Source organism: Colius striatus, chromosome 9 (assembly GCF_028858725.1).
Source record: "Colius striatus isolate bColStr4 chromosome 9, bColStr4.1.hap1, whole genome shotgun sequence".
Lineage (NCBI taxonomy): Eukaryota > Metazoa > Chordata > Aves > Coliiformes > Coliidae > Colius > Colius striatus.
The window spans coordinates 23,272,571-23,298,546 of record NC_084767.1 but is presented as its reverse complement, the minus strand read 5'-3'; the positions used below and the strand labels follow the sequence as shown (position 1 = coordinate 23,298,546).

The window sequence follows — 25,976 nt, the reverse complement described above, 5'->3', positions numbered from 1 at the left end:
TGATTCAGCCTATCCAGGACCCTCTGAAGAGCCTTCCTAAATAAGGAAGATCTCAAACTGCCCTATTGCCTCATGGACCGTGGTGGGTATTACAGAAGGTCAATGATATTTTGAGCTCTCTTATGGACAGTGTTGTGTCTTTTAGCAGCAAGCGTTGCCTCAGAGACAAAAGGCACCAGTGATCATCCCTGCAGAAATCAAGTGAGAGTTAGAAGATAAAAGCAATCCCCAAAATATCTCTTAAGAGATGACTGCTCCATCTCCCTGGCCTAAGCTATCTGGAGTCTGACCACATGTTGTCCTGGGACCCCTATGCCGAACAGTACCAGGCTCTGAGATAGTATCCCCATGGCATGAATTTTACAACCAAAAAGCTGCTAGGCAAAAGGTTTTGCTTTTAGATCAGCTGATACACTAGCATCTACCCAAAATACAAAAAAATCCACTAAAAGACAGAGAAAATTATCTGTTGGGCCCTTTTGAAATAATGAATTTTAAACATGCAAATTATAGGCTAATAGAAATCTAATACACATATTTATGGGCAAAATTGGCACTGAAATCTACGTAAGTAGATTCTTACCAGTTTATAATAACAGACCACTGATGTCTTCAAATGAAGACACTATTTAAGATAAGCAGTATTTGACTGTTTCATTTGACCATTTCAACAATAAAAAGGCTTTGACTTTTTTTTGGTTTTGATGTTTGAATGAAAGTAAGTTCAAACATTTTTAAGAACACAAGTTAGTGGATAATAGGTAATTCCAGACAAGAAATGCTTTTTGTGGGCCTGGGCTATCACCACGTATAATCAAAGATCACAAATTCGATTTCCAGAGGACAATCTTAAATGGACATTCTAATTGAGCAGTAGTATTCTATGAATATCTTAGTATTTTCAGGAAACTGTACACGTTACTTAACAGCAGAAGAAAGTCTATTCCTGACCCCATCAAACAACTAAATGAAATATTGTACTCACTTCTAACCATGGTGAATATTACTCTGCATCAGGTACCAAGTTGGGCAAAAGCACAGATGAACAGAAAACATCACTGCTTTTGGGAAGGGGAATATGAAAAACAGTGAGATTACAGTATATTTGTAGTCCTAAAAATAGTAACAGCAGATGCTGATTCTTTCTATGTTTAGTCCAAACCTCCTCTGCACAGCAGATCCATGTACAGAAACCTACTAAAGAAAAAATATTAACAGATGATTTCAGCTCTGTGATCTGTTTTCAAGTGTAATGCATTATGAAGACAACATTTTGCCAGCACTAACAAACTGAAGAAAAGCATTCCCTGGAATGTGTGGAAGATAACTTCCTCACACAGCTGGTAAGTGAACCAACCAGGGAGGGTGCCCTGCTGGACCTCTTGTTTGTGAACAGAGAAGGTCTTGTGGAGGATGTGGTAGTTGGAGGCCATCTGGGGAACAGCGACCATGAAATTATTAAGTTCTCTATTCATAGAGATGTTAGAAGGCAGGGTAGCAAAACAGACACTTTGGAAGGGCAGACTTTGACTTGTTTAGGAGGTTACTTGGTAGAATTCCTTGGGAGTCAGTTTTGAAGGGTATAGGAGTCCAGGAAGGCTAGACACTTTTTAAGAAGGAAGTCTTAAAGGTCCAGGAACAGGATAACCCCACATGCTGTAAGATGAGCTGGAGGTAAAGAAGATTGGCCTGGCTGAATAGGGAGATTTGGCTTAAAATCAGGGAAAAAAAAGAGTTTATGGCCTCTGGAAGAAGGGGCAGACCACTTACAATGAGCACAAGAACATTGTTAGGTTATGTAGGGAGATAATTAAGAAGGTCAAAAGCTCAGCTAGAAGTCAAACTGGCTTTAATAATAAGAAAAGCTTCTATAAATACATTAACAATAAAAGACAGACCAAGGAGAGCCTCCATCCCCTATTAGATCCAGAAGGAAATTTGGTAATAAATGATGAGGATAAGGCTGAGGTGCTTAATGCCTTCTTTGCCTCAGTCTTTAGTAATAGGAGCATTTCCACTGGGGAAAGTCAGCCCCTCAAGCCAAGAGACAGAGGCAAGGAGCAAAATGTCCCCCTACAGTTCAGGAGGAGATGGTCAGTGACCTGCTGCCCCACAATGACGTGCACAAATCTATGGGGCCAGATGGGGTACATCCGAGGATGCTGACAGAACTGGCAGGGGTGCTCACCAAGCCACTGTACATTGTTTATCAGCAGTCCTGCTGGATCAACTTCTATGACAGGATGATGCACTTATTGGATGAAGGAAAGGCTGTGGACGTTGTCTACTTTGATTTTAGTAAGGCATTTGACACTGTTTCCCACAGCATTCTCTTAAAGCAATTGGCTGTTCTTGGCTTGGATGGGCATACACCTTCCTGGGTGAAAAACCAGTTAGATGGTTGAGTCCAAAGAGTTGTGGTCAATGGAGATAAATTCAGTTGGCAGCCAGTCATGAGTGGTGTCTCCCAGGGCTCAGTACTGGAGCCACTCCTGTTTAACATCTTTATTAATGATCTGGATGAGGGGACAGAGTGCACCCTTAGTAAGTTTGCAGATGACACCAAGCTGGGTGGAAGTGTCGATCTGCTTGAGGGTAGGGAAGCTTTACAGAGAGATCTCGATAGGCGGGACTGCTGGGCCAAGGCCAATGCCATGAGTTTCAATAAGGCCAAGTTCCAGATACTGTATTTGGGCCAGAGCAACCCCCAGCAGTGCTACAGGCTTGGGGAGGAGTGGCTGGAAAGCTGCCAGGAAGAAAGGGATCTGGGAGTGTTGACTGATAGCAACTAAACATAAACCAGCAGGGTGCTCAGGTGGCCAAGAAGGCCAATGGCATCCTGGCCTGTATCAGGAACAGTGTTATCAGTAGGAGGAGGGAGGTGATCATTCCCTGTAACTTGGCTTTGGTGAGGCCGCACCTCGAATACTGTGTCCAGTTTTGGGCCCCTCTCTACAAGAAGGACACTGGGGTGCTGGACAGGATACAGAGGCAAGCTACCAAGCTAGTAAAGGATTTGGAGCATGTTTCAGATGAGGAATGGCTGAGGGATCTGGGACTGTTTAGCCTGGAGAAAAGAAGGCTCAGGGGAGACCTTATTGGTCTCCTAGCGAGGCAGGGGGTTGGCCTGTCCTACCTAGCAACAAACAGTGGAACAGGAGGAAATGGCCTCAAGTTGCCCCAGAAGAGGTTCAGGCTGGATATGAGGAGGAATTTCTTCACTGAAAGGGCTGTCAAGCATTGGAATGGGCTGTCCAGGGAGGGGGTAGAGACACCATCCCTGGAAGTGTTTAAAAGACGGTTGGATGTTGTATTTAGGGAAATGGTCTAGTGGTTGATCGGCCTTGGACAAAGGCTGGAATCGACGATCTTAAAGATCTCTTCCACCTGAAATGATTCTATTCTATTCTATTCTATTTTACAACTGAATAGAAATGTTTGCATCTTCATTCACCCTTCTCTCACACCAAAACCTTAGCTATCTCCCTTCTATATCCCCTGATACTCAAAGTGGGCATGAGACAGCAGGTAGCAAAGTATGAACAGGCTGACTGGCACAGTGTAGAGCACAAAGATATTCATGCCAGTCTGTCTTCACCTGCTCCCCCCAGCAAGTTATAAAGATGCTTCAAAACTGCTAGGCTTCTAGCCAGCTGTAGGGGGAATATAATTAAGACATCAGTGACTGTTTTATCTATAGGAAGAGCACCATGCTACGACAAGTAGGTCAAGAAGTTGCTTAAAATCAAAGAAGGGTCAGCATAGTGTCTTAGACGTGTGAGAGGGAAAACGGTAGGTAATGATACAGAAATCAGATTCATCTTTTCTTGGATACAACTCTCACATACATTACAAGGCCATTAATTATTTTAAGACTTAACCACAGTAGCTCTCTTGAGCTGTGCTAACCAGACATCAACAACATCTATATTACTAGGTGACATGATAAAGATGCCAAAAGAGGACAGAAGCTTCAACTATTCCCACCATAGTATTTGAAAAATGCTGTTTTCCAGCATTTGCACTTTCTAGTACTTTTAAAACAATTGTTGTGTGATAAAAACTCAGACTAGCCACGATACATAAACAGTGGCTACCACATTGTACAGTTTCATGTAAAGAATATATTTGCAGGGAGTCCTGAAACAAAATGAATATTGTACATTCAATTAAAGTACAAACTGCTTCCCTCTGACCTGATTACTTAAGCATATGCCAAAACATGTAAATTCCATGCTATAAACTATATTAGTATGTATCTGAGTATGTTTTCAGATATGTACTTCTCTGGAGCAAACAAGAAATTTTGGCTTGTGTTTAAACATCTGTCATGGTTTAGCGAGCAGCTGCTTTTGCTTGGTAACAGGGGGATGGGGCTGCAGTGTAGATCCCATAAAGAACTCTCAGACTTTCCCCTGGCTCTTTGATTCAGACCCACCTCCAGCCTGGATGGGCCAATCTGGAGCCTCTGCCATCACTATTTAAGAACAGGAATTTTAAGCGTGTGGGAGGAGGTGGAGGAATGGTACAAGATGGAGGCGACTATGCGGATTCCACAGTCAGAGAAGGAGGAAGGAAGTACAAGCACCAGACCAGAGACCCCTCTGCAAGTCATGGTGAGAACACAGCTGTGCCCCTGCAACCCATGGAGGGCAATGCAGGACTGAGAGCCACCAGCAGCTCCGGGTGAGTGCGCCCAGACGGGTGAGAGACTGTGTGAGGAGGCAGCCATGGCACAGGCTGTGCTGGAGCCTGCGGGCCACAGAGCAGCCCCACACGAGAGGCAGAGAGGAGCTGCAGTCCTTAGGATGAATGCACTTTGGAGCAGCCCGTGCAGGGCTGCTGGGTGTGTGAGGTACCCAGCAGAGGAGCAGGGAGGACTGGTGAGGAGCCCACATGCCCTGAGGAGAGACAAAGGGCAGAAACTATCAGGAATGGACTGTCTGAAACCCCCATTCCCTGCCCCCGTTAGCCATTCAGCAGGGAAGGAAAAAAAAGACACCAGTATCAAGGCTCTGAGCCCGGGAAGAGGGGAGAAGGTGGTCTTAAAGGGCTGGTTGTGCTCTTCATTGTTGCCCCACTCTGTGTTGTTTTCTGTTTGTTATGTTTTGGGGTTTTATGGCTATGCTTTAGTTGGCAGTGGATTACATTATTTTCTGGTTTCTTCCCCAAGCTGAGTAGCCTGGTCTGTTTTGTTCGAGACCACAAGCAGCAATTAAGCCCTCCCTGCCCTTTAGTAATTCTCAAGTCTGTGGTACTTGAGTCTAATCGTGGTCTTTTGTCCCTTGATGGGCCTAAACCAGGACAACATCTTAAAAGCAGAAATCTCTTATTTAAACATCTTACTGCTGGTTTATTGACTTGGTCAGCACTTTTATTGCCTTAACTATGGAATATGTAGAAAAGTAAAACCACTCCTACCCCTCCGTAATTAAACAGTAAAATGGAAAACCCAAACCAACCATGAATAATTTTCTCCTTCAAACTCTTTCAATGACAATGCCAGCTATGTGCCTCTTGAGGAGTAGGTTACAACTTGAAAAAAGGTCTGATAAAAGCATGGTTTCACACATTTCAGGTCCCAGGCTAAACTAATACATCATGCCACACGAGATCTCCAGACATATCTGCCTAGTGGCACCACTGTAGAGCTGTAAGGCTTTTTTTTTTCCTTTTTTAAACATTAATCTCAATGATCAGCATCTGCAGTCAGAAGAAAAATCCTTCTCCCTCTTCCCAACAGGGGAACACGCATGGCAAAAACAAATTACGTGTTGACCTGAAGCACAACCATTACTACCAACGAGAAAGCTCTCGAAGAACAGGGTGACGGGATTCCTTCCTGCAGTTGCCCATCCCACTTGGTTAGTGTGTATTGCATTGGGACAAAAGCGTACGGGTGGTTTTGCCAACGCATGCTGGAGGTGTCTGTGTTAAATACAAATGCAAAAGGCACTTGGCACTTTATGGACATCAACCCAAACATGCTGACAAAACTTTCACATCAACACTATACTATTATGGCATCTGTATAAGTTGTGCATTTTACAAGATAAACGGTCTTAAATGTTTTACTTTAATGCAAATTTTTAAATCTACTTAGCTGTATGGACAAGTACTCCAGAAAAACAATAAACTCCTTTGTTTAGGGCTCACAAGGAGCTACATAGCTACTTCCATAAATGAACTAAAATAGTTTTGTGCATAAGAATCTTTCCGTTGTAAAGTTCAAAATGATGCATTCGTATAAAGGCGGAAAGAAGTGCTGTGGATCCCACCAGGAAGTCACAAAATGCCCTTTCAAATGCTACATCTCCGTTTCTTCCAAATTACCTAATAACAGATTAGGTATAAGGCAGCATCAGTTCTTCACATTTGTTAATTTCTGTGGAAATTTTGTAGGGTTTTGGTGAGTATAAGGTAACAAATATAAAAAGATGGACTTTGAGGAATCTCATGTAGATGACAGATCAGCAGTCAGGGCTTAAAAAGTTACACATCAGTGCTTTTTTGGACTTGCACATTATGAATAGGTATCATCCTCTTCCCGGTAGTAGATGACAGTTGCCTACAGACACTGGAAATACAGTCTCCCTTTTTTTCCCCAGCATGGTGTTCTCTTACCTGAATTTGGCGAAATGTGTAAACTGCTCATGTCCTTGGAGAGGCCATTCGTTTTGGGACTGGAAATGGGTGCACAAGCTGATGTAGCTCGGGGTGGCCTCTTCCCGGGGACTTTCACAGTGGTTCTCAGCAAGTCGATTTCTTTACCGTGAACATTCTGCATATAGTCCTAGTAAGAGGAAAAGAAAAACCCAAAAACCAATATCAAACAAGTAGTTCTGTAAACAATAGAACTAATGAAATGTGGTTTCACAAAACTTTTGCCCCACATCAACTGCTGACATCCACTATATGATTTTCCTCTTCTTTCCATTTTCTTCATAATCTCTTCCACATTTCTCACTTCAATTACTTCCCAAAAGTCTGGAGCTTTTCAATGCGTTCTCCAACTACCAGTTGGGTAAGAGGCTGGTTCTGAGTCACATGTAAGAATTCACCAGCAAGCAGGTCCCAAAAGAAAAGACAAGCCTGACTGTCCCTCATTAAGCCTGCTTACTTGTTTCTCCTCTCTTGTTTTATGCCTTTACCTCTTTCTCCGTCAAATTTGGCTGAAATTGGCTAGCAGTCACAGAAGTTATGAAGGAGCACTCTTTGGCAACGTTTATTCAATTACAACATAGTTTCTGTTGAATATGATCCTTCCTTCAAACACACAAAAAAATCACAGTAGGGGAAAACAACAAACCCGCAAATTGTGTAAACGCAGTGAAGGCTGGAAGCAAACAGTGGAAATGCTTTTCCTAATTCTCAGTTGGAAAGCCCACAAAGAGGAAATAAGCAGACAAACCCAGTCAGCTGGAGAAAGACAGTGGTCAACTAACCTATACACCACCAGAGCACTGAATTTACAAGTAAATACCCAAATGGACTAAAAGCATACCTGAGGTCTACATCACTGCTGCCATAATACAAGGAGCAATCTCTCCCTCATAAAAAGCCTTCCACCTTTGACAATTTCTACAGTAGAAATTATATATTCTGCCCAAAATGCATTAAAAAATCTACTACCAAACCAACATTTCTTTACTCATAGTTAACGTTAATCTGTTATAAAACTCCAAAACTAAGCTATCATATTAGTCTTTTTTTTCCCCCTAGCTGTTCGAGAATTATGAACAGTGAAAAGGAGGGGTCTGAACAATTTGTGAGGTAAGAGCTCAGCTGCCAAAAGAAACAAAGGCAGTCCATTAATAAAAATTCATTCACTAGATGTTACATAGAAAAGAACAAATGGTTTAATCCATAAATTATCAAGTTGGCATAACTTTCTTGTTCAATGCCAGTTCTTCACAAATTAAAATACAATAAGCAAAACATAATTGAGCATTTATTGCTTATGTACTCTGAAATGAGGCTTAATCAGATAGTGACTAAACCTCAGCATGTATTCCTTTTAATGGACACATTTTATTTAACATACAACAATCAGTCTACTCCATTTAAATTTGAGAAGGTGTTTATTCCAAATTCTTCATATGAAGAGTGTATACGATTTCCTTGCTACCCTGCCAACTTGTGAGATGTAACAGGGCCTTATTAAAACCCTTTTAATTGAGAGTAAACCAGGCTTAGGTGAGCTATAAACCATTTGAGAGAGTAAGTGAATGTTGGCAAACAGGAAATAAATGAGCTGCAGCCATACCGTTATTATATGGAAGAGCCCAAACACAACAGATGCCACACAAGTGTTAATGTCAGTTTAAATATTTATAGGGATATATCAAATGTAAATAATAAAGCCGCTTTCCTTGTGAGTAGGATGCATAGCGATAATCTCTGCATTTCCCTGAGAAGGAGAGGCAAGCACCAAGTTTCCAGTCAGCAGAGCATCCGCACCCACATGAGCTCCTTCAGATCTGCTCTCGGGAATAAAAGTTAAAACTACAAATAATGTCATGCCTTCAGAAGTGCAATGGAGGGTTTGATCAGATTAGAACAGATGAGGGTCTTGCTGTCATTTGGAATAGCCATGTTAAAGAGAAGACAGCAAGCCTGATTTTGATATGCAAATGTTACAGATATAATTCCCCTAGATGTTAGTTGTAGAAAATGCTGATCTGAGAAAAAAGGGGAAAAAACCCTTTAAAGAGGCATGAGGGTAATTCAAAGCCAAGTACTATTAAACAGCACTTAACAAGTCCCTAGAGCCCATTCAACAGCGGGCCACCCCAGAAGTGCCGTCTTCTACCCCTCAACAGCTTGAAAAAGTAGTAATTGCAAATCCATTTGCATTTTTCTTCTCAACTTGTCCATGTTCATCATTCAGCAATGCCGAGGGAAAAAAAAAAGAAGCAAGCACCAAAAGAAAGAGACCCCTCCCCAAAAACGCGTGTGGATGACAGAAGCCAGTACCTCATGCTTCTGCGCTTGCACCTTCTTCATCACTTGTTTTTTACATTTTGCTCCTAATTATGTTGCATCTATTGCCATACACTTAATTAGCTGCATTAATGTGATTTCTTTTCACATAGTCAAGCAATTAAGAGCTATGATTGAGTTTCATTCAATTAGCCTCAACAAACATGCTAATTGATGTCCCAGATGCAAATGAGGTGCAATGAGAGAAACCTGCTAGCAATTGAGACTTGTGGCGGGGAAACCCACAGCTCTCAGCTTGCTGACAGCAGCACAGCTTAACATGGCTCCCACCTTCTGCAGAGCTGCCTTCAGAGGCAGAGGTGGGGAGACAAGCCATTGGTGTCTCAGTTGTCCCAAAAAGATCCCTAGAGGAATAACAGGCAGCACTGAATCAAACCAGTTCTCCAATTCTCGCAGCAAGGGCTGGTATAAGCCAGAGAAGAGCAAAGGTTTTCCATTATACACCCCGTGAATGCAATGTTTTCTTCAGTTAAGGATTACAAAAGGTCTTCATCTCATCTCCGAGCCTGTGAAATAGTATGCAGGTAATGGCCTGCAGTTATTAGTAACTGGCAACTTAATCTTAGTCAGCTGTGGGGCAATGCTGCCTCTTGAAGTTAAGGCCAGAACACATTAATCAATCAATAATCCCTAAAAATATGCTAGCTATATTGATTCTCACTACTTTTCATCCCAAGGTTACTGTTAGCAGTTTGCTTAAGTGTAGTGCTGGTGAGGTGTTAATTTGACTACTCAAAGCCATTGACCACTATCTCGAGGACTAAACAAACTGTTAAAGTATCAGAAAAAAATTGTAAAAGCAACATTGACTGAAGATGACACAAAATATTATTTGACAGCATCACAAAATGAATTGCCTTGAGTAAGAAAGAAACAATGTGCCATGACACAGAATAATATAAAGTAAAATTACTTTAGTTCTGCTCTGAATATAGCTCCCCATTTATAACAGCAGAAATTAATTTAATCAATTAACTGAACAGAAGCCAAATTGACATGCAAATTGAGCAAATGACCATGTTTCCTACAAAGACCTACCAAAAAGAAACACGGCTATTTTAGGGGGTCCTTTTTGTTCTTAAAAACAGTTAAACTTGCTGCCCTAGATTGCAATGACTTCTGATTGCCCTCAAAGCCAAAGGAGACACTCCACCAAGCTGAACTTGGGTTAACTGACTAGTTAGCTTCCTAACTTCTCTCAGCTGAGAAGACTGAAGACAGCAGGTAATCAATCAACTCTTCTTCTGTAGGCATGATTAGCACTGCTGCTGCCTGCTTGGCCCCTTTTTCAGTGGAAGGCAGACATATGGATCAGACTGAGGGGAAGGGCAGAAGAAAGTGTTGTCTGCTCTTTCCATGAAGCTGGGAACCAAATCCACATCATCCAAGTCTACCAGAGTTATCTCAAATACTACACTCAAGGACCAGTGAGTGTGTGGCAGCATGATTCCTCCCTAGTATGATCCTTAAATTAAAGGGCATGGCTCATGATAGGTATGTGGGTATCAAAAACATTACAGAGTTCAAATGTTTTCAAATGTCTCTAACATGTCACCCCCCCACACCAAAAATGTCTTTCTACTACTTAGGTTGTATTTCAAAAATTCATATTTCATTATCAGTGTATTAAGCAATAATATGTGTATGAATGTTGAATTACTCAATACAATATTTAGCAGTTATTATCTCGAGACTTAAATATCTCATACTTTTTTTTGTACCGCTGCGTGCATGCAAAGTGGGAGCACACATTCCCCCATCCTTAAAGAGGCGTTTTCCTCTTGATTTACAAATTGCAAAATATTTTCCAAGGTAATAGAAAACAAGCCCACAAAGAATGAGGGACAAACCATTTGACTCAACCAGGTTTGTGCTGCACTGAAGCACCCAAGTGGACAGGTTCTGGCAGCCTGCCCACACAGGCAAGTTCTGTTCTGCTCTGGTAGTAACAGAAGATGGAGTCAGACTCTTTCTGATTGAACTTGTTTTGAGCTGGGCTTCTGTCCTTGGATTGCAGCAAAATAGCTAAGCTGTAACTGAGGCTTCAGGGCCAAGAAACCTCATCAAGAAGACCAAAGGATCAAGCTGTGGAAGACAACAGTCAGGATTTACTGTGGTTGGGCTCAGTTGGACTCTGGATAGAGAGAAACTCTTTCATTGGAGTTAGATTTTTTAAAATCATGGCATTAGGTGAATGGGACTCAAAGCTGAAATCAAAACCACTAATCTCAGGATTGCCATGGGTCATATAATGTTTTTTAAAAATCTCTTCTCCCTCCTAAAGAATATTTCCATGTGTTTCTTCTACCAGATACTTGTCACACTATCACCCTTTTCCAATGCACAACATAAAAACCAAGATAGACTCTCTGAGACCAGCGCCTTTCCATGTCTATATAATGGTACACAAGTAAGAATATCACACTTTTTCTTATTTGGAACTCATGAAATCATTCAGAAGAAATCCCATTTTTCCAATCATAGGTACAGGTCCAGGCCCAGGATCCTTCCCAGATACATCCCTGACTTAAACTGAGCTTTCAAGTAAAACACCTTCTATTTGTGCTAGCTCAAGTGGACAAAACACTCCTAAGGCTTAGCATATTGAGGCTGTGATAGTGCTTCCTGATCTGAGCCGAAATAGGAATCATTATGGAAAAGAAGTTTATGGTTGCAACCCTGGATGACATTTTAAAGACTGTGGGTGGCATATTTTTTAAAATGCAATTCCAATTTCATGAGCTGACCTATTGAACCCACAAAACCTATTGTTCACCCTCAGCAACAACTGCCTCTGAAAAACAAAACCCAGGCCTCTTCCCCTTCAAACCAGACCGAAACACTCAAACCCCTGGCAGAGCGGTAAATGGATGGAGCCTTGACTTTTGTGCTTCTATGTGGCAGTCAGACATTTTTATTGCAAAACGCGTCTGGAAAAGATGCAAAACAAAATTGCTAAACTGCAAAAAGAAGAAAAGGGGGGGAGAAAAAACCCCACCACAACAAAAGGCCCCCTTCCCATTGCTTATTGAGTTCAAAGGCATAACATGCAGCACCCTGCAGCAAATGGGAAGCTACACTAATTTTAAAGCCATAAAACACTATAAAGTGCCCTGCGGGGCAGGACTACACTGAAGCTAGTTGCACCTAAATAAGACATGGTTCATTTACTTCGCAGCTTAGCCTAATGTAATCATCAGCGGATTTCTAGCCTAGAGTTGTAACAGGCAAATAGCCGATACTGCGGAGGCGACACTCCCAGCCATTGAGGGGCCTCAGCTAGATTGCTGTTGATTAGAAAATTTTTCAGTTTTGACAAGCACTTAATGAACATAAATCGCTCCTTGATTGGTTTCCATTTGGGCCAAAGGCACACCTAAGAAGAAACAAAAGTCTACAACTCTTCTACCCTCCCTTCCCAAGAAAGACTTCAACAGCAAACCTACCATCAGGTTACGAGCCACAGCACAATATACTCATCAAATGTTCCTGTTAAATTAGCTATCCTCCCCTCTCATATATAAATACAGGCATACCATCATTCAGCTTTGCAATATACAGTTAAGCTTAAGAAAAGCGATGAAATGTTATTTTCTGGGAAAAACAAAGGAATGAAAATGTATTTTGGAAAAAAAACAACCACCCTAAAGCACTCTGTCCTGACAAAAAGGTCATCTCAAATCTGTTTTATTAACACTGGGAATCAAGAAAATTTTAGTACTAAAAAGCACTGACTGTATCTATACTACAGTGTTAATCTGTTTGATCAGTGTTGCAGAGGCAGGGGAAGAAGTTAGGACAGCAGTTCCAACACAAAACCAGTTTCACAAAATGCTCAGGTTTTTTAAATGGATCACTCATTTTCATAACATTTTAAGAAAATCCTTCCATTTGCACTTCACTGCTCAGTCAGACTTTGTAACAAGAGCTGTAAAAGACAAATCACAGTTTTACCATCCTGAGTAATTTATGAAGCATTTATATCCACAGCAGTTAGCTCTGCTGGACAGGAAACTCTAATTTTATAAAAGCCAGTGATTAATTAATAGCTTGGCTTTTACCATTTAAATTGCAACTCATTCTGCTACCAAAAATTTTACCTGCCTTTCTGAAGGGAGAGACACTGAAATGTATGTTTGCTGCTCCTGACTACACAATGCCAAATTTGCACAGCTCTGCAATAGCAGCATTGTGTTTATGACAATATGCTACACTAATGACATGATAAATCTTGTCATGCCCTCCAAAATGAATGGATCTGAAACAAGAAAGTGCTCCACTTTCACCTTGTTTGTGCATTTGGTGACCTGTGAGGGTCTGTAACAAGTCATGGAAGTGATTGTAAGAAGTTACTATGAATAATCAATCTCCTTCTCATTCTCCATTGGCTGGGATTACAAAATTGGAGTATCTCAGAGGGTAGCTTGCTGAATGACAGGAACAACAATCTGATTTTACACTAAGCAGAGCAGGTGCAATGGCACTTGGCAAGTCTCCATTTTATGGCTATACCATTTTATAAAAGCCTCATTTGCTTTTAAAACATCATAGGTTATGGTTGGTATCTGTACCAAAAAAAGTTACAGCCCTATTTTTTTTCTATAAAGGGCAGGTATCCTCTAGTTGTCACTAGAAGCAATGTAAATTTACAGTGAAACATGCTAGAATTAAGAAAGGAAAGCTCTGGGACATTTAAGTCAATTCTTATAGAGAGGAGAATGCTGCTCTCAACATGGCTTTGATGAAAAGGCTTCCAGAAAGAGTGCCAGTTGTGGTAAGCAGAAAAAACAGGGCACCAACTCATTAACTGTACATGCAATTACTATACCCATATTTTGTAACTGATCCTATAACTCATTTCTTCTATTGGAACTGATGTTTTAGATATATTAATGGATGCAATAACTATAAAAACTTACACATGCTTCAGACAGATTTATCTTCATCACCACTTAAGCCAGATATTCATTTTTCCCTCTGAAAGATTTGCTTTACTCTCTCCCTACCTTTTCAAGAGGTAGAGCTACATCTTATATGAAAAAACATCATCTGCATATCCTTTTGTCATTTCAAATATGCCTTTACCAAAGCCCGATGTGAGGACTAGCTGTTCATAGGAAAGGCCAGATAGAAGGGCTCTCAGAGCCAGTCGGTATCCAGCTTTACATTCCTTTGAAGCAAACATGGGGTGGGGGGCAGGGGGAAGAAAAAAGGCGTATGTTATGGTATTTAGAAATTTATAAGAGGATGGATATTTCCATTGAAGCATCACAAATAACACACTCTGATGGTATTAAAGAGCCTGAGGTAATGCAATCCGGAAAATAAGGGTGAACCAAAGCAATGTTTGTAGGCAGTTACCCATAACCATAGAGATGGGTGCTGCACTCTTGGCCAGAGCGAGAGCCAGCTCCACCTCCACTGGCAGACACCCACACTGCTGCCCACAGCCCAGCTGGCATGGTACTCTCTCAAAAACGAGGAGAGATGGAGTACTTAATTTGCAAACATGCTCTCCACTTCCATATTATTCAGGAAAATCGTATGAACTGATAGCGGTCACAAATTTCTACTCTGGCTCTAAGAGGAACATTGCATGCCATAGAACCCAAGAAAAGTGCATGGATATACAAAACATCCAGATACCAATATAGCGGACATTTTCAATAGCTTCCTATTTCTCACCAAATCTGCTTTTCCTGGAGAAAACAGCCAAGCAAAGAAAGCTCAGCTGAAAGCCCAAGCCTCCAGTCAAAGTCTCAAAGAATTTTACAGGCCCATGAATTGGGTCTGTTTTGTATCATCTCCCGAGAAGATGTGTCCATATAATATATTGTTGAGGCTCCTGTGCAAAGTTTAGCTTTAGTGTTAGATACAACTCCTTGGTAGGTTGAAATTTTGTATTAAAAAAAAAAAATCCCTTTATCTGAGGAGAGAACAGTATTGCTAACAGCAAGCTGCTCACCCAATCAGTACTGTTTGTAAAGAAAAATTTTGAAACTATGGCTACTATCAGATGAATTGAGCAGACCAGGTGAATCGACACACTTCCCACGGAGATGAAGATAGGTTTTCCTCCTTCAGTCCCTGCTACAGCCCTAAACATCTCAACACAGGTTATCAAACCAGACCAGCAAGGACGAGAGCAAGGTTCAAGAATGGCACTACTGCAATACAAACCTCAGCAAGCAAAAATTGACCTCGCTGTGTAGGTCCATGGGATTTATGTATCACACATGTTTTAGATGGGCATCAGACCTTTCTTTTCATGTATTTAAGAAGCTGTTCTTCCCCTGTAAGGTGCCACAGCACTGTGCTTTTACGTGACAAATCTAGAACAGATTAAATATAAAAGGGGAAAAAAGTGCCCTTCCCTAAAAAAGCTGTTTTCAGCTTACTTCTTTCCTCCTTCTTTCCTTTTTCATAAAGAAGGGGCAGTGATGATCACAGGGAGACAAGAGCAGAAAATGGACATCCACAGCTAAAGCTTTGTCATCTACTCACCTGTGTCATGATGGCAGACAGACAGTGGTGAAACACCATCAGCTATTCATCAGATAAGGCTTAGATAAAGAAGCAGCATGTAAGCCTGCCCAGCAGGTATCCTGGTGAATACATTTTGGGAGCCCTTGCACATGGCATTTTGCCATTAAAAGCCAAGAGATGCCTAGGCAAATCCCCCCAGGTCCCTTTGGGGAGGCTGACACTGAATTTGTCAGCCAGAATTTTAGTCATCCACTCAACAGCTATACTTGAGAAACATAAGATGAATAGGTAGCTATGCTGAACTTTGAAGCCTGCAGGTCAAAGTTCTGTCTCATTATCTCCACCATTTTCTATTGGCATAGCTCCTCAGCATCCCAAGGGATGGGAAGGTTTAAGGCTCTTGAAAAAACCTGACATGACCAAGTCAGAAACCAGTAGGGTGCTTATGTACATATATTTTTCTTTCCCCATTTTCCTTTCCTCCCACTTTCTTGAAAAGAAAGAAATAAATTTAGCTATTGTGTCAAACATCAACCTGGTGGCATTAGTAGTTACTCATTTAGCTGGCACAATACAACAGTCATTCAACCTGCTGCCCTGCCAAACAGGCCTGACCCTTCCAGGGACATCTCCTCTCTAAGAAAGGTACTAATTTAATTTTTCACTCCTCACCCCAAAACCTTTCATTTCATAGCCAATTCTTTCAAGGAGTGTGACAGTTCTGATTTCTGCAATATGGGCACATTTTTTTATATTAAAAATGCAGCCCTCATACTTGAGCCACTGCTGAACACATCTGACAGACAACTGATCTACTTCTGGCCAAATCTCAAGCAATATTTAATACAATGCTCACTATCAGCCATTAAATATTATAGTAGGTGTTTCTACTGTGGGTATTATGTTCTAACTCAAACCATAGTCTGGAAAGACTAAATTATCTTCTAAATTTACTTCTTCTGCCACCACTAGAGGCCAGCCCATCTTTCACTTCACAGAATTATAACTGCAAAATTTTGTATAACCAAAATGACCCACATCCTTGAGAGAATCCAAATCTAACAGGTCAGATTAGAGCCAGGCATTTTATGAATTTAGGAAAGTGACTTTAGATGGTTAACAAAAGTTCTTTCCTATGAAAGTTCTTTTCTTCAGTGCTATTTAATGGGAAGGTTGGTAGTGATAAAAACAATGTAAGAAATTATCCTAAACAGTAATGCAAGCACAGTATTAAAAATTAATCCGTTTCTTTGCTATGAAAAAAAAGCCAACAACAGTTACAGATAAACAAAACCCAGCAAAACCAAACCAGAAACACATTATCAAAGTCCTGTTTGGGGGAAAACCCATTTTCTTGGCTATACTTGTGACGAAACTCTGACTTAGCTGCCTACAAATTTTGTACAAACTGTACTGGGAATCAACTGATTCAAGTATCTGGTCTTGCCTCTTCCTCTCACTGTATTTTGCACAGGGCAGAGAAGATGCTATTGACATACTACTGCCTGATGAATGACGAGTGCTCTGCAGGGTATATTAACAATAGTTAATTGATGATAAATACTCCATTAACAGTATTAAACATACTGCAGAAGTAGCCCAGTGAGTCTTTGAAGGCTAAAGAGAATAGAAATAAAACATCAAACCAGCCATCGTTTAGAGTATCGTGTCATAAAAAGTTTTTAACACTAATGTGCAGAACCCTAGATACTCCTGGAGAGTGGATTTGGTAAAAGATGTTTCAAGAAGCCCCTAAAGGAGTATGATATTTTCCCTAGTAGCTTCTTGTCAGCTAGGATCTAAGCATGATCCTTCATCACTATGTCCGCACGTACAGTCAAGGGAAAAGCATGTTACAAACCCCTCCTATCTACACATGGAGGTCTGAGCAAACAGAAATATGGAGCCGTGCACATTTTTCTTGTGGTGAGAGGCATGGTGGGGGATGGATAGAGGAAAACAATCACAGGCTAGTAATTACTTCTTCTTTAAGTGGATTCTCCCTAATCTCCAATGGATTTACCTCTAATCCCAAAGTAATTACCTCTAATCTCAATGGATTCTCACTCTGGGGAAGACTAAGCAGCTCCAGGGAAGCCTACAGAGAAGAAGTACCCAATTGTCTGCAAGAGGCAATGAAAAATATGCACAGCAACTACCAAGAACAATAGAGCAATTCCAAAAAGGGAAAAAAGAACTTGTGTGCAGACAATAGCAGCTTGCCTCCTCCTTGCCTGATGACCCTGAGTTGGCCAACCCTATCTAAGGGAAACTCCTCCATGGGGGCTGCCTCAGAGGCATGCAGTGTCTGTGCTTCTGTGAGCAGACCAACATACAATTCAGATATTTTAGGACTACTTCAAAGTAGAATTCCCCAATTTTAAAGGCACTAAGAGTGACCAAAAAGGTCAGACAGATTTGTTTCAGAGACAGGAAACATGAAAATCTTGCTCCAGAACACAGGACTGAGGGGACACAATTTCTGATGGAAAGTAGCAATACCTTGAAGCTAGTTGTCATCTAACTTACTGAACAATTTTTAAGAGACATGGGTGTGACATCAGAAACTATAGCAAAGCATTTGTCAGGGTTTGGCCCAGCTAGCAAAGAAGCAATACAACAGTCTCTCACTTGGTGCCCTCCATTCACCCCCACCCTCCTTAGGATGCCAGGGGCCCCATCGAAATGGCAGGAAAAAAAGACAAGCAAGGTTGTTGTGGACTGAGACAAGGGCAAGGAGGGCTCACTTCCAATTATGGTTCCGGGCAAAACAGACGCCAGTACTCAACTTAGTGAGGAAAGTAGGAAAGTTTATTCTACTACTACAAGAAACGGAACAGAATAAAAGCAAAAAGGGAGTAGGATGATTGAGAAAATTACAACCAGAACTTTAAGATCTCCCTACCCCATCCCTCTTTTCTTCCTGGGCTTACCTCCCAATATCTCTACCTCCTTCCTTCTCAACAGCATCGGAGTAGGGGGTAGACAATGGGGGATGTGGTCAGTCTCTCACAGATGATCTCTGCTTCTCTCTTCTCAGATGAGGATGACTCCTGGCATTCTTCCCCTGCTCCAATACGGGGTCCCTCTCACAGGACACAGTCCTTAACAAACTTTTCTGGTGTGGGTTCTTCCCAGCAGCTGCAGCTTCTGCAGAGACAGGGTCCCTCACACAGGACAGGGCCTCTTCTGGCCATAATTTTAACAAGCTTGTTTGTCATGGGTTCTTCCCCACAGTTACAGCTTCTGTGAATATGAGGTCCCTCACACGGGACATGGCCTCCTCCAGCCATAGTTACTGCCCCTGGCACGGGGTCTTTAACAAAATGCAAACAAATCACATAGGATGCAGGGGAGTCTCTGCTCAAGCACACCTCCTCCTCTCTTTCCTCACTGACCTTGGAGTTCCCATGGTTGCTTCTCTCTCTCTTCCCACTCCTTGCACCATCACCAGCCAGAAAAGAAGGGACAGAAAAAGAAAGAAACAGGAAGAAGCCTCCTCTTCTGGCTTCTTCTTCGTGGAGGCATCTAATTGGCTCAGCTCCAGCAGTGGGTCTGGCTCAGAGCTGGAGAGAGTCTTGAGCAACTTCTTACAGGAGCCATCTTTACAACCCCTTACGCCTTACCAGAAGAGGCTGTCATGTCAAACCATGACAGCATTATCATGCAGGATCTCACACTATGACATCTTGTGTCAAGCTAAATAAAGCGCTAATATTCAGCAGACAGGGAACAGCAACATGGTGAAAGCACAGCATCAGTTTGCCTAAGCTCCTCAGACATCTAAAGCAGAAGTTTCTTGCCAGTTCCATCTCCAGGTCTGTAAGCCCTAGTGCATACCTAGAGAAATGCATCTGATTGGAACCTCGATTTTTTCACTCCTTAACAAGAAATTAGCCAGGAGCTCAAAATGACACCAATAGGTTTAGAAACAACTGGCTCTAAAAATGTTACAACTGTCTACTCTCTGATTTTCATATGTGGTATCACAACAAAATGTAAGATCCAATTCTAAAGATCTTGGTGAGGATCAGGCCATGTTTTTCTGTATTTTACTGTTGCCTGTACTATAGGATCAGGGGAAGGAATTTGGAATCTCCTGGGAATTTCGAGACGTGGAGTCTCCACATTGGCTCTGTCATGGAGCAAAGTCTGACAAATATTGCCTTTCCTCCTGCTGGCATGGCTGGGGCAGATGGAGTGAGTGAGTTCCGAGCCAGATCACTGTGCTCTTTCCTTCTCCAAAACTACACCTAGCTTTTGTGCTACGCACACTGAGGGGGCCATCAAGATCCTTGGGTAGACAATGATAAACAAATTAACATCAAAACATTTTATGGCTTGTATTTTAATGGCTATGCCATTTTCAAAAGGCTGTTCAGATTTACTTCTGAATAAACCATAAACACCGTATACTGACAAATACCAGAAACCTTCCTCGCTCTTTACTCACATGTAGGGCAGTTTTTCTTATAAAACGCTTCCGTTTTTTTAATCCTGGGATCAACAAGTCCATAAAACCATCAGCACAAAATAAAGGCTTAAACTATTTCAAGTGCCTCTTGGGATGTAAGGAGACCCCAGTTCCAGGTGTTTTAAAGGAACTTGATTGTACTCAGACTTGCACCATAGAATTTTATTTTAGATTATGCCTTTTGGAGAGGAAGGCGAACGAAGACAGAAAAAGAAGTTTCTTCACCAAAGAGGGCTCAATCGAAAATCATCAGCACAAACTTAGTAACATTGCTTTATCAGGGCCTGTTGCTTAGAATTCAGAGCACATAGGGTACACTTACGTGTAAACTAGGATGGTAAGTCAGCACACCGTTGTCACACAATGTCACATATTTCTTCTTCCACTCTTTATTCAACGACTTGCCACTTCGCTTTAGCAGCATACCCTATTAGATGGAAAAAAAAAAAACAAACTAAACACTCTTGCCATCATACAGCTGGTTAAGACATGGAAAAATGTAAATAAAATTGCCAACATTTTTAGATATGCTTTCTCCTGAGGCTTTTTTGTTGTCCACGCTCAGACTCTCCACAAGCAGAGAAAAGTATTCACTTATGCTGTCATTCCCTTTACAGCAAGGTGACTGCAATGGAAATCCTCCTAAGTATTCATTCCAGCAAAGGGACACCAATTCTAGGCAAAAGCAGCAAAATGGAAACAGGGCAAATAGAACACTCTTCCAATAAATTCTGGGTAATTTAATGAAAGAGGTGTTATCAGAGAAAGGAGGTGGGAAAGGTGACTCACCTTTCCACAAATCATATTCTATCTAAACATCAGTGATGAATGCTAACAATCAATACTTGAGATAAGGAGTCATCATGTTCAAATGGACAAGGACTACTACTGCATATTAACCTGCTCACAGCTTAAAAATAGAAAGCCACTTAGAGAAACAAAAAATAACATGCTATAGCACACTGAAAGTGGCAAGTCAAGCCATGCTTTAGCAATGCACTTCCTTAGGAAACTTTAATTTCCAAAACCAAGTCAGAAGGTGGTTCCTAATGAATTCATACAGTCCTTTCATTATTGCAAGCCTTATTGAAATGTCCCAGTGGAGACACTATGTACAGTACCTAACCCAGAGACTCACTAGTTCCACAGATCAGGTTCCAACAAAAGCGGACACTTACATTCATTTCGTTATATCAAAACCAGGAATCTAAACCAATACAAACTTCAGTTGACTAATCCCCATAAAATAAGTTTTTTCGATCTCATTTTTCATGGAACTTAAAAAAATGGGAAAACAGAACACAGAAAGATGCACTATCAAGCATGGCGTTTCCAACTCCCACAGAGTTGTTTTTGTTAAAGCGGGTTATAACTTTGAAAGGAAGTTATTATATTTATTTTCCCATTAAACCTGCAGCTTTACAAAGCAATATCTCTGCAGATCCAATCTGTAAGCCATGAGGGGACAAGAGTCAGTCCTGCAGCAGTTCTCCAGAGCTAGGCAAATTCCAGATGGTATAATGTTCAGCTGAAGTCCCCTGCCACAATCCATATGAAGTGACAATTCTGCTTTTGCAGCTGCAGAGATGATCCCAGTGGAAAAAGCCAAGTCCATCACTGCCTATTCTTGGACACCCACTTTGAATGAAACTTCTGAGAACAACCCTTCACAGTTCAAAGCAATCTGTGGATGGGACCGTAAAGAAAGCCTTGTGTCAGATAACTGAATTACACTGAGGTACAAACTTTGAACTTTCTGACAGTCTGGGGGTCAGATTCCCTTTTTTTTCTTTCTTTATGTTTTTTTTTCTGCTGTTCCTTGCTCCAACTCAAACTTTTACAAGAGGATGGGGTTTCTGAAATACTTTCTTACAAAAGCCTCTGTGAGTGCGAGTCACACATCCCAATTACTGCTTTCCAGTGGTTAGAGATATTGTTTTCTTCTATTAAAAAATGAAAGCTTATTTCTGCCTTTGACTTGTATGTTTGTCTGTAGTAGGTGATCCGTCGCTTCACCTTTCCTGTCTTTCATACTTCACCTGCAGCATGTTCGCTTGCATTTAGGGGGACCCAATTCTAGTTATCACTGTGCTGTAGGGATCAAAAATTACTGTTTCCCTGCACTGGTTTGTTCTTCAGACCTTTTAATGGGGAAAAAGCTGTAAGGATCACAACAGTAATCTCCACCTCGCCCCTCCCCCCCCCCCCCCCCCCCCCGGCTCCTTTTGCCTTTTTTCAAGTTTTGGAGAAAGTAAAAAATATATTTCATACCTTTTTAACTGTCCCTTTGCTATACAGAAAATGTGTCACGACTTACAGAATTTTCCATTCATGCTTATTATAAACTCAACAAATAATAAAAATCTACCATTTTTGTGACTTTTCCCGTGTAGAGTTTTGCTACTATCTAGGAATGGAGTTACGAAATTCTATTTTTGGACCTAAATTTAAAAAAAAAAATATTCAAAATGATGTTTCACCTTGCTTTTAAAGAACAATTTGGTGCTTTCATGTAAAAACCCCAATACCTCAGCACTAAATATGGATGCTGTACCTATTTGTGCCCAACTAACAAACCTGACTTCATAATGTGTTTTCTGCGGATACTACGTTGGCAAAACCAATAATTTTTGTATTACATGAGAATTAAAAATATCTTCCAGTACCTGCAGAGGAAATGGCTCTGACTACAAGGAGCTGTCTTAAAGTGTTATGAAGCAGAGATGCCTGTATAAAGCACATTCTTTTTTTGTCCTGCAAGGCCAGAGACCACCACTTTGTTTGTGGTGATTTTATAGAACGTTCTGGAGAAATGCTCTTAGTATGGGAGTTATAAATGCATTTTACCATTAATGAAACTTAAAAAAACCATAAATGGTCCAGATATGAGAGAAATGCTATTTAAAAAAAAAAAAAAAAGCCCTTCACTTCAGTCACGTTATGTCTACATTGAAATCACACGAGATACTCTGTCTAGGAAACAAGATACGTGGTTTCCCACTGACCTTTGGTACCTCTGAGCGAATTTAGAGGCAGCTGGAGCACATCTCCAGTCATGGCGAAACAGGTCCCCAGGTACACATAGTGCAGCACAAAAATCACATTTAGTCTCCAAACTATGCAGTAAGGGACAAAGGGAACCAATTTCTACTTCAAAGCATGGATTTTTTTTTTTTTTTTAATCTCTGCTAAAAGTATTATTAATGAAATAACATTATTTCTCCTAATATTTATGAAATATCTCATTTTTTTACAGTCTTCCATCTGCAACATCAGACCCACAGTTTGGTGTCACTGATCCAAAGCCTCCAGATCCAACACTAAGAATTTAACACCTCCAATTTCCTCACAAACTGAGAATAACTTCACACTTCAAATTAAATGTTTTGTTACTTTCCCTCCAAAACTACAATTCTATGTCTAATGGTAGGAATGCTTCTGCTACCAGGTTGTGCTAGCTTGTACTTTTAATGAGCTACAGGAAAAAGCTTTCAACTGGAGTGCACAAACTTCACTTCTTGGATTTTACTTGAGCAATTGCATCACCGTACAAAGCAAACGGAGTCTGTATGTACTGTGAGCTCTTTATTAGTAATGTGTTTATTACGTTTAGTCCCAGGAGGTCATTGCAAGCCAAAAGCAATGTTAAGTGTACAAGCTTTAAATAACTTACTAAGTTAATCTAATGAATGTGTTATCTGAAATCCATCACTCAGTGGCTTGCTGTAGCCTCAAGCTGTGATAAAACACTACTCATAAATTTATATTAAAACTCTGCTCAATAGCAATTATTTACCAACAAAGATTTATTGATTGCATTTGCTGTTAGAGATTGGGGCCCTAACTGAGTCAATCAGCTTACATTGTTGAGCTTCAGGGCACCAGGAGAAGTTACAGGCTGCCATCGGGCTCTGCATCCCCATCATTATTGTGAGAGCAGGAGCACTTAATGAAAAGCCACCAGTACAGGATTGATTTAAGGTAAAAAAAAACCAAACCAAGACCAGTCAAGGGACAACTACACACAATACACAGACTTTTCTTGCTTAAACCACAAATGAAGACAAATGCTGAAAAAATTATGGATTTGTTTTATGGAAGTCTTTCAGGTTTTAAGCAGCAAATTATCAACATTTTAAAAAGTGACAGCTTGAAGATGCTTAATACTGCATCAAAGATACTGGTAGGTGAGCATCTTGAATTTTCAGACAGATGGTAGAATAGATGTAACATGCTTCCTACAAATAAGCATCATCAAAACACACACACTGATCACCAAGAGATGATCTACAACCACCACTTGGCCTGCAGAATTCATGCTGTGTGTGGGGTAACATACTTTGTATGTCCTATTGTGCTCCAATTTAATTTTACCACTTTCCATGTATTCTGGATTTTCCAGGGGCCACAAGATAAAAGGGTTTCCTTCACAAACAGGATAATACCAGTGATCACAGTATAACTGTCTGCATGTTTTTTGCATTTGCTCCAGTGGTAGACTCTTACTTGAGGTTTTTGGGGAAGGTTTGTTTTTTTTAAATTAGGATTTGTAACCTTTGAGGTTTCTTGGCATGTCAAATGAAAATGGTAGAGCCCTTGAAGTCAGCAGAGCCATGAGTGGACCTTCTTGGAAAAGGAAATACAGTACTTTGGTTTCTATTTTCTTTCAGAAGATTACACCACTTCTGTGGCTGCGGTACTGACATCATGTAAGATTTTTTTTTCTTCTCCTCTCTAATTTTGAACCAACCTCATACTGTTACTCTGATGCTGTTTTTACAGAATTAAATGTGTAATCTCACACTTAATCATTAACAGCATAAATTCTTAATTTTCCACTCAGGTCTCTAGCTCTTGTACCTATGATTAGCAGCTACTCAGCACTATGAATTTCCTGCATCTCTATCATTTGCATCCTGTTCACAAAACTCAAGGTTTTCAGAAACATCCTCCCCTCACATAACTTCAAGGGCAGTTATTACAGTCAGGATCACAAACTAACTGTTACCTATGAATGCTTGTCACTAAAACATCTGCTTCATTTAAATCTGTTAATGTGGTGAACAAATGGTGGTAAATCCTCCAGGTTGCCTATCTCATCCTAATAACAAACAAGGGATTAATTCTTAATTGATAATTTTTGCTTCCAGAATGTTTAACAGTAACAGGTTTCTAGTCTTGAAATCCACATTCCAGCACACTGTAGACACCAACTCATGGTAGACACCAGCTCAAACTATTTCACCTACAAGCAATACTTGCATGCTACATAGAAAGCTTATGGTAGTTGTTGCTCTCTCTCCAACAGTTAATTTGAGCAGACACCAGAATAAGCAATGCATCCTCTAGGGAATAAACTGTTGAAGATGTCTAATGTATTTGAAAGCCTTCCATATAAACATAACTTGTTCTCTTGATTTCCCAAACTTAAATCTTTTTTCCCAGGAATTTAAGGGAATGTTGCTTGGTCTTTTGGTCAATTAGCTATGAAGCTGTTTAAGTTGGAAATCTGTAGTAAATATCTCTTACAGTAACAGGGCACAATTAGGGACCAACCGAACCACAAAAAGAAGGCTACAAGAAAGTGGAGTGCCTCTAAAGAGATCTGAAAATAGGAGACCTCCAATGTTCTCAGACTTCAGTATCTACAAATAAAATTGCACCCCCTGCTCCAAAACCCCATATAGCCTTACTGCAGCCAGGAAAAGAACACATGCACCTTCCTTAAAAACTGGGACTATGGCAGTAGCAGTTTTCATAGAATCATAGAATGGTAGGGTTGGAAGGGATCTTTAGAGATCATCTACTCCAACCCCCCTGCTCAAGCAGGTTCACCTAGATCAGGTCCCATAGGAACACGTCCAGGTGGATCTTGAAGACCTCCAAGGAAGGAGCCTCCACAACCTCCCTTGGCAGCCTGTGCCAGGGCTCCCTCACCTGAACAGTGAAATAGTTTTTTCTTATGTTTAAGTGGAACTTTTTGTGTTCCAGCTTCATCCCATTACCCCTTGTC

The 25,976-nt window shown here is 40.9% G+C and overlaps 1 protein-coding gene across 7 annotated transcripts in view; it reads right to left on the bottom strand.

Annotated features, from left to right (window-relative positions):
• AGAP1 (ArfGAP with GTPase domain, ankyrin repeat and PH domain 1) overlaps nucleotides 1-25,976 on the bottom strand; it is a 402,183-nt gene that overhangs the window by 130,015 nt on the left and 246,192 nt on the right. For 6 of the 7 annotated variants that reach the window (XM_062003066.1, XM_062003067.1, XM_062003065.1 and 3 more), the window contains 2 exons: nucleotides 20,286-20,390; nucleotides 6,625-6,793 (listed from right to left, as the gene is read on the bottom strand). In XM_062003066.1, coding sequence (XP_061859050.1) covers nucleotides 6,625-6,793; nucleotides 20,286-20,390 — 274 coding nt within the window. Of the gene's footprint in view, nucleotides 1-6,624; nucleotides 6,794-18,383; nucleotides 18,640-20,285; nucleotides 20,391-25,976 lie in introns of those variants that run through there. The other variant, XM_062003068.1, reaches the window with a different exon arrangement.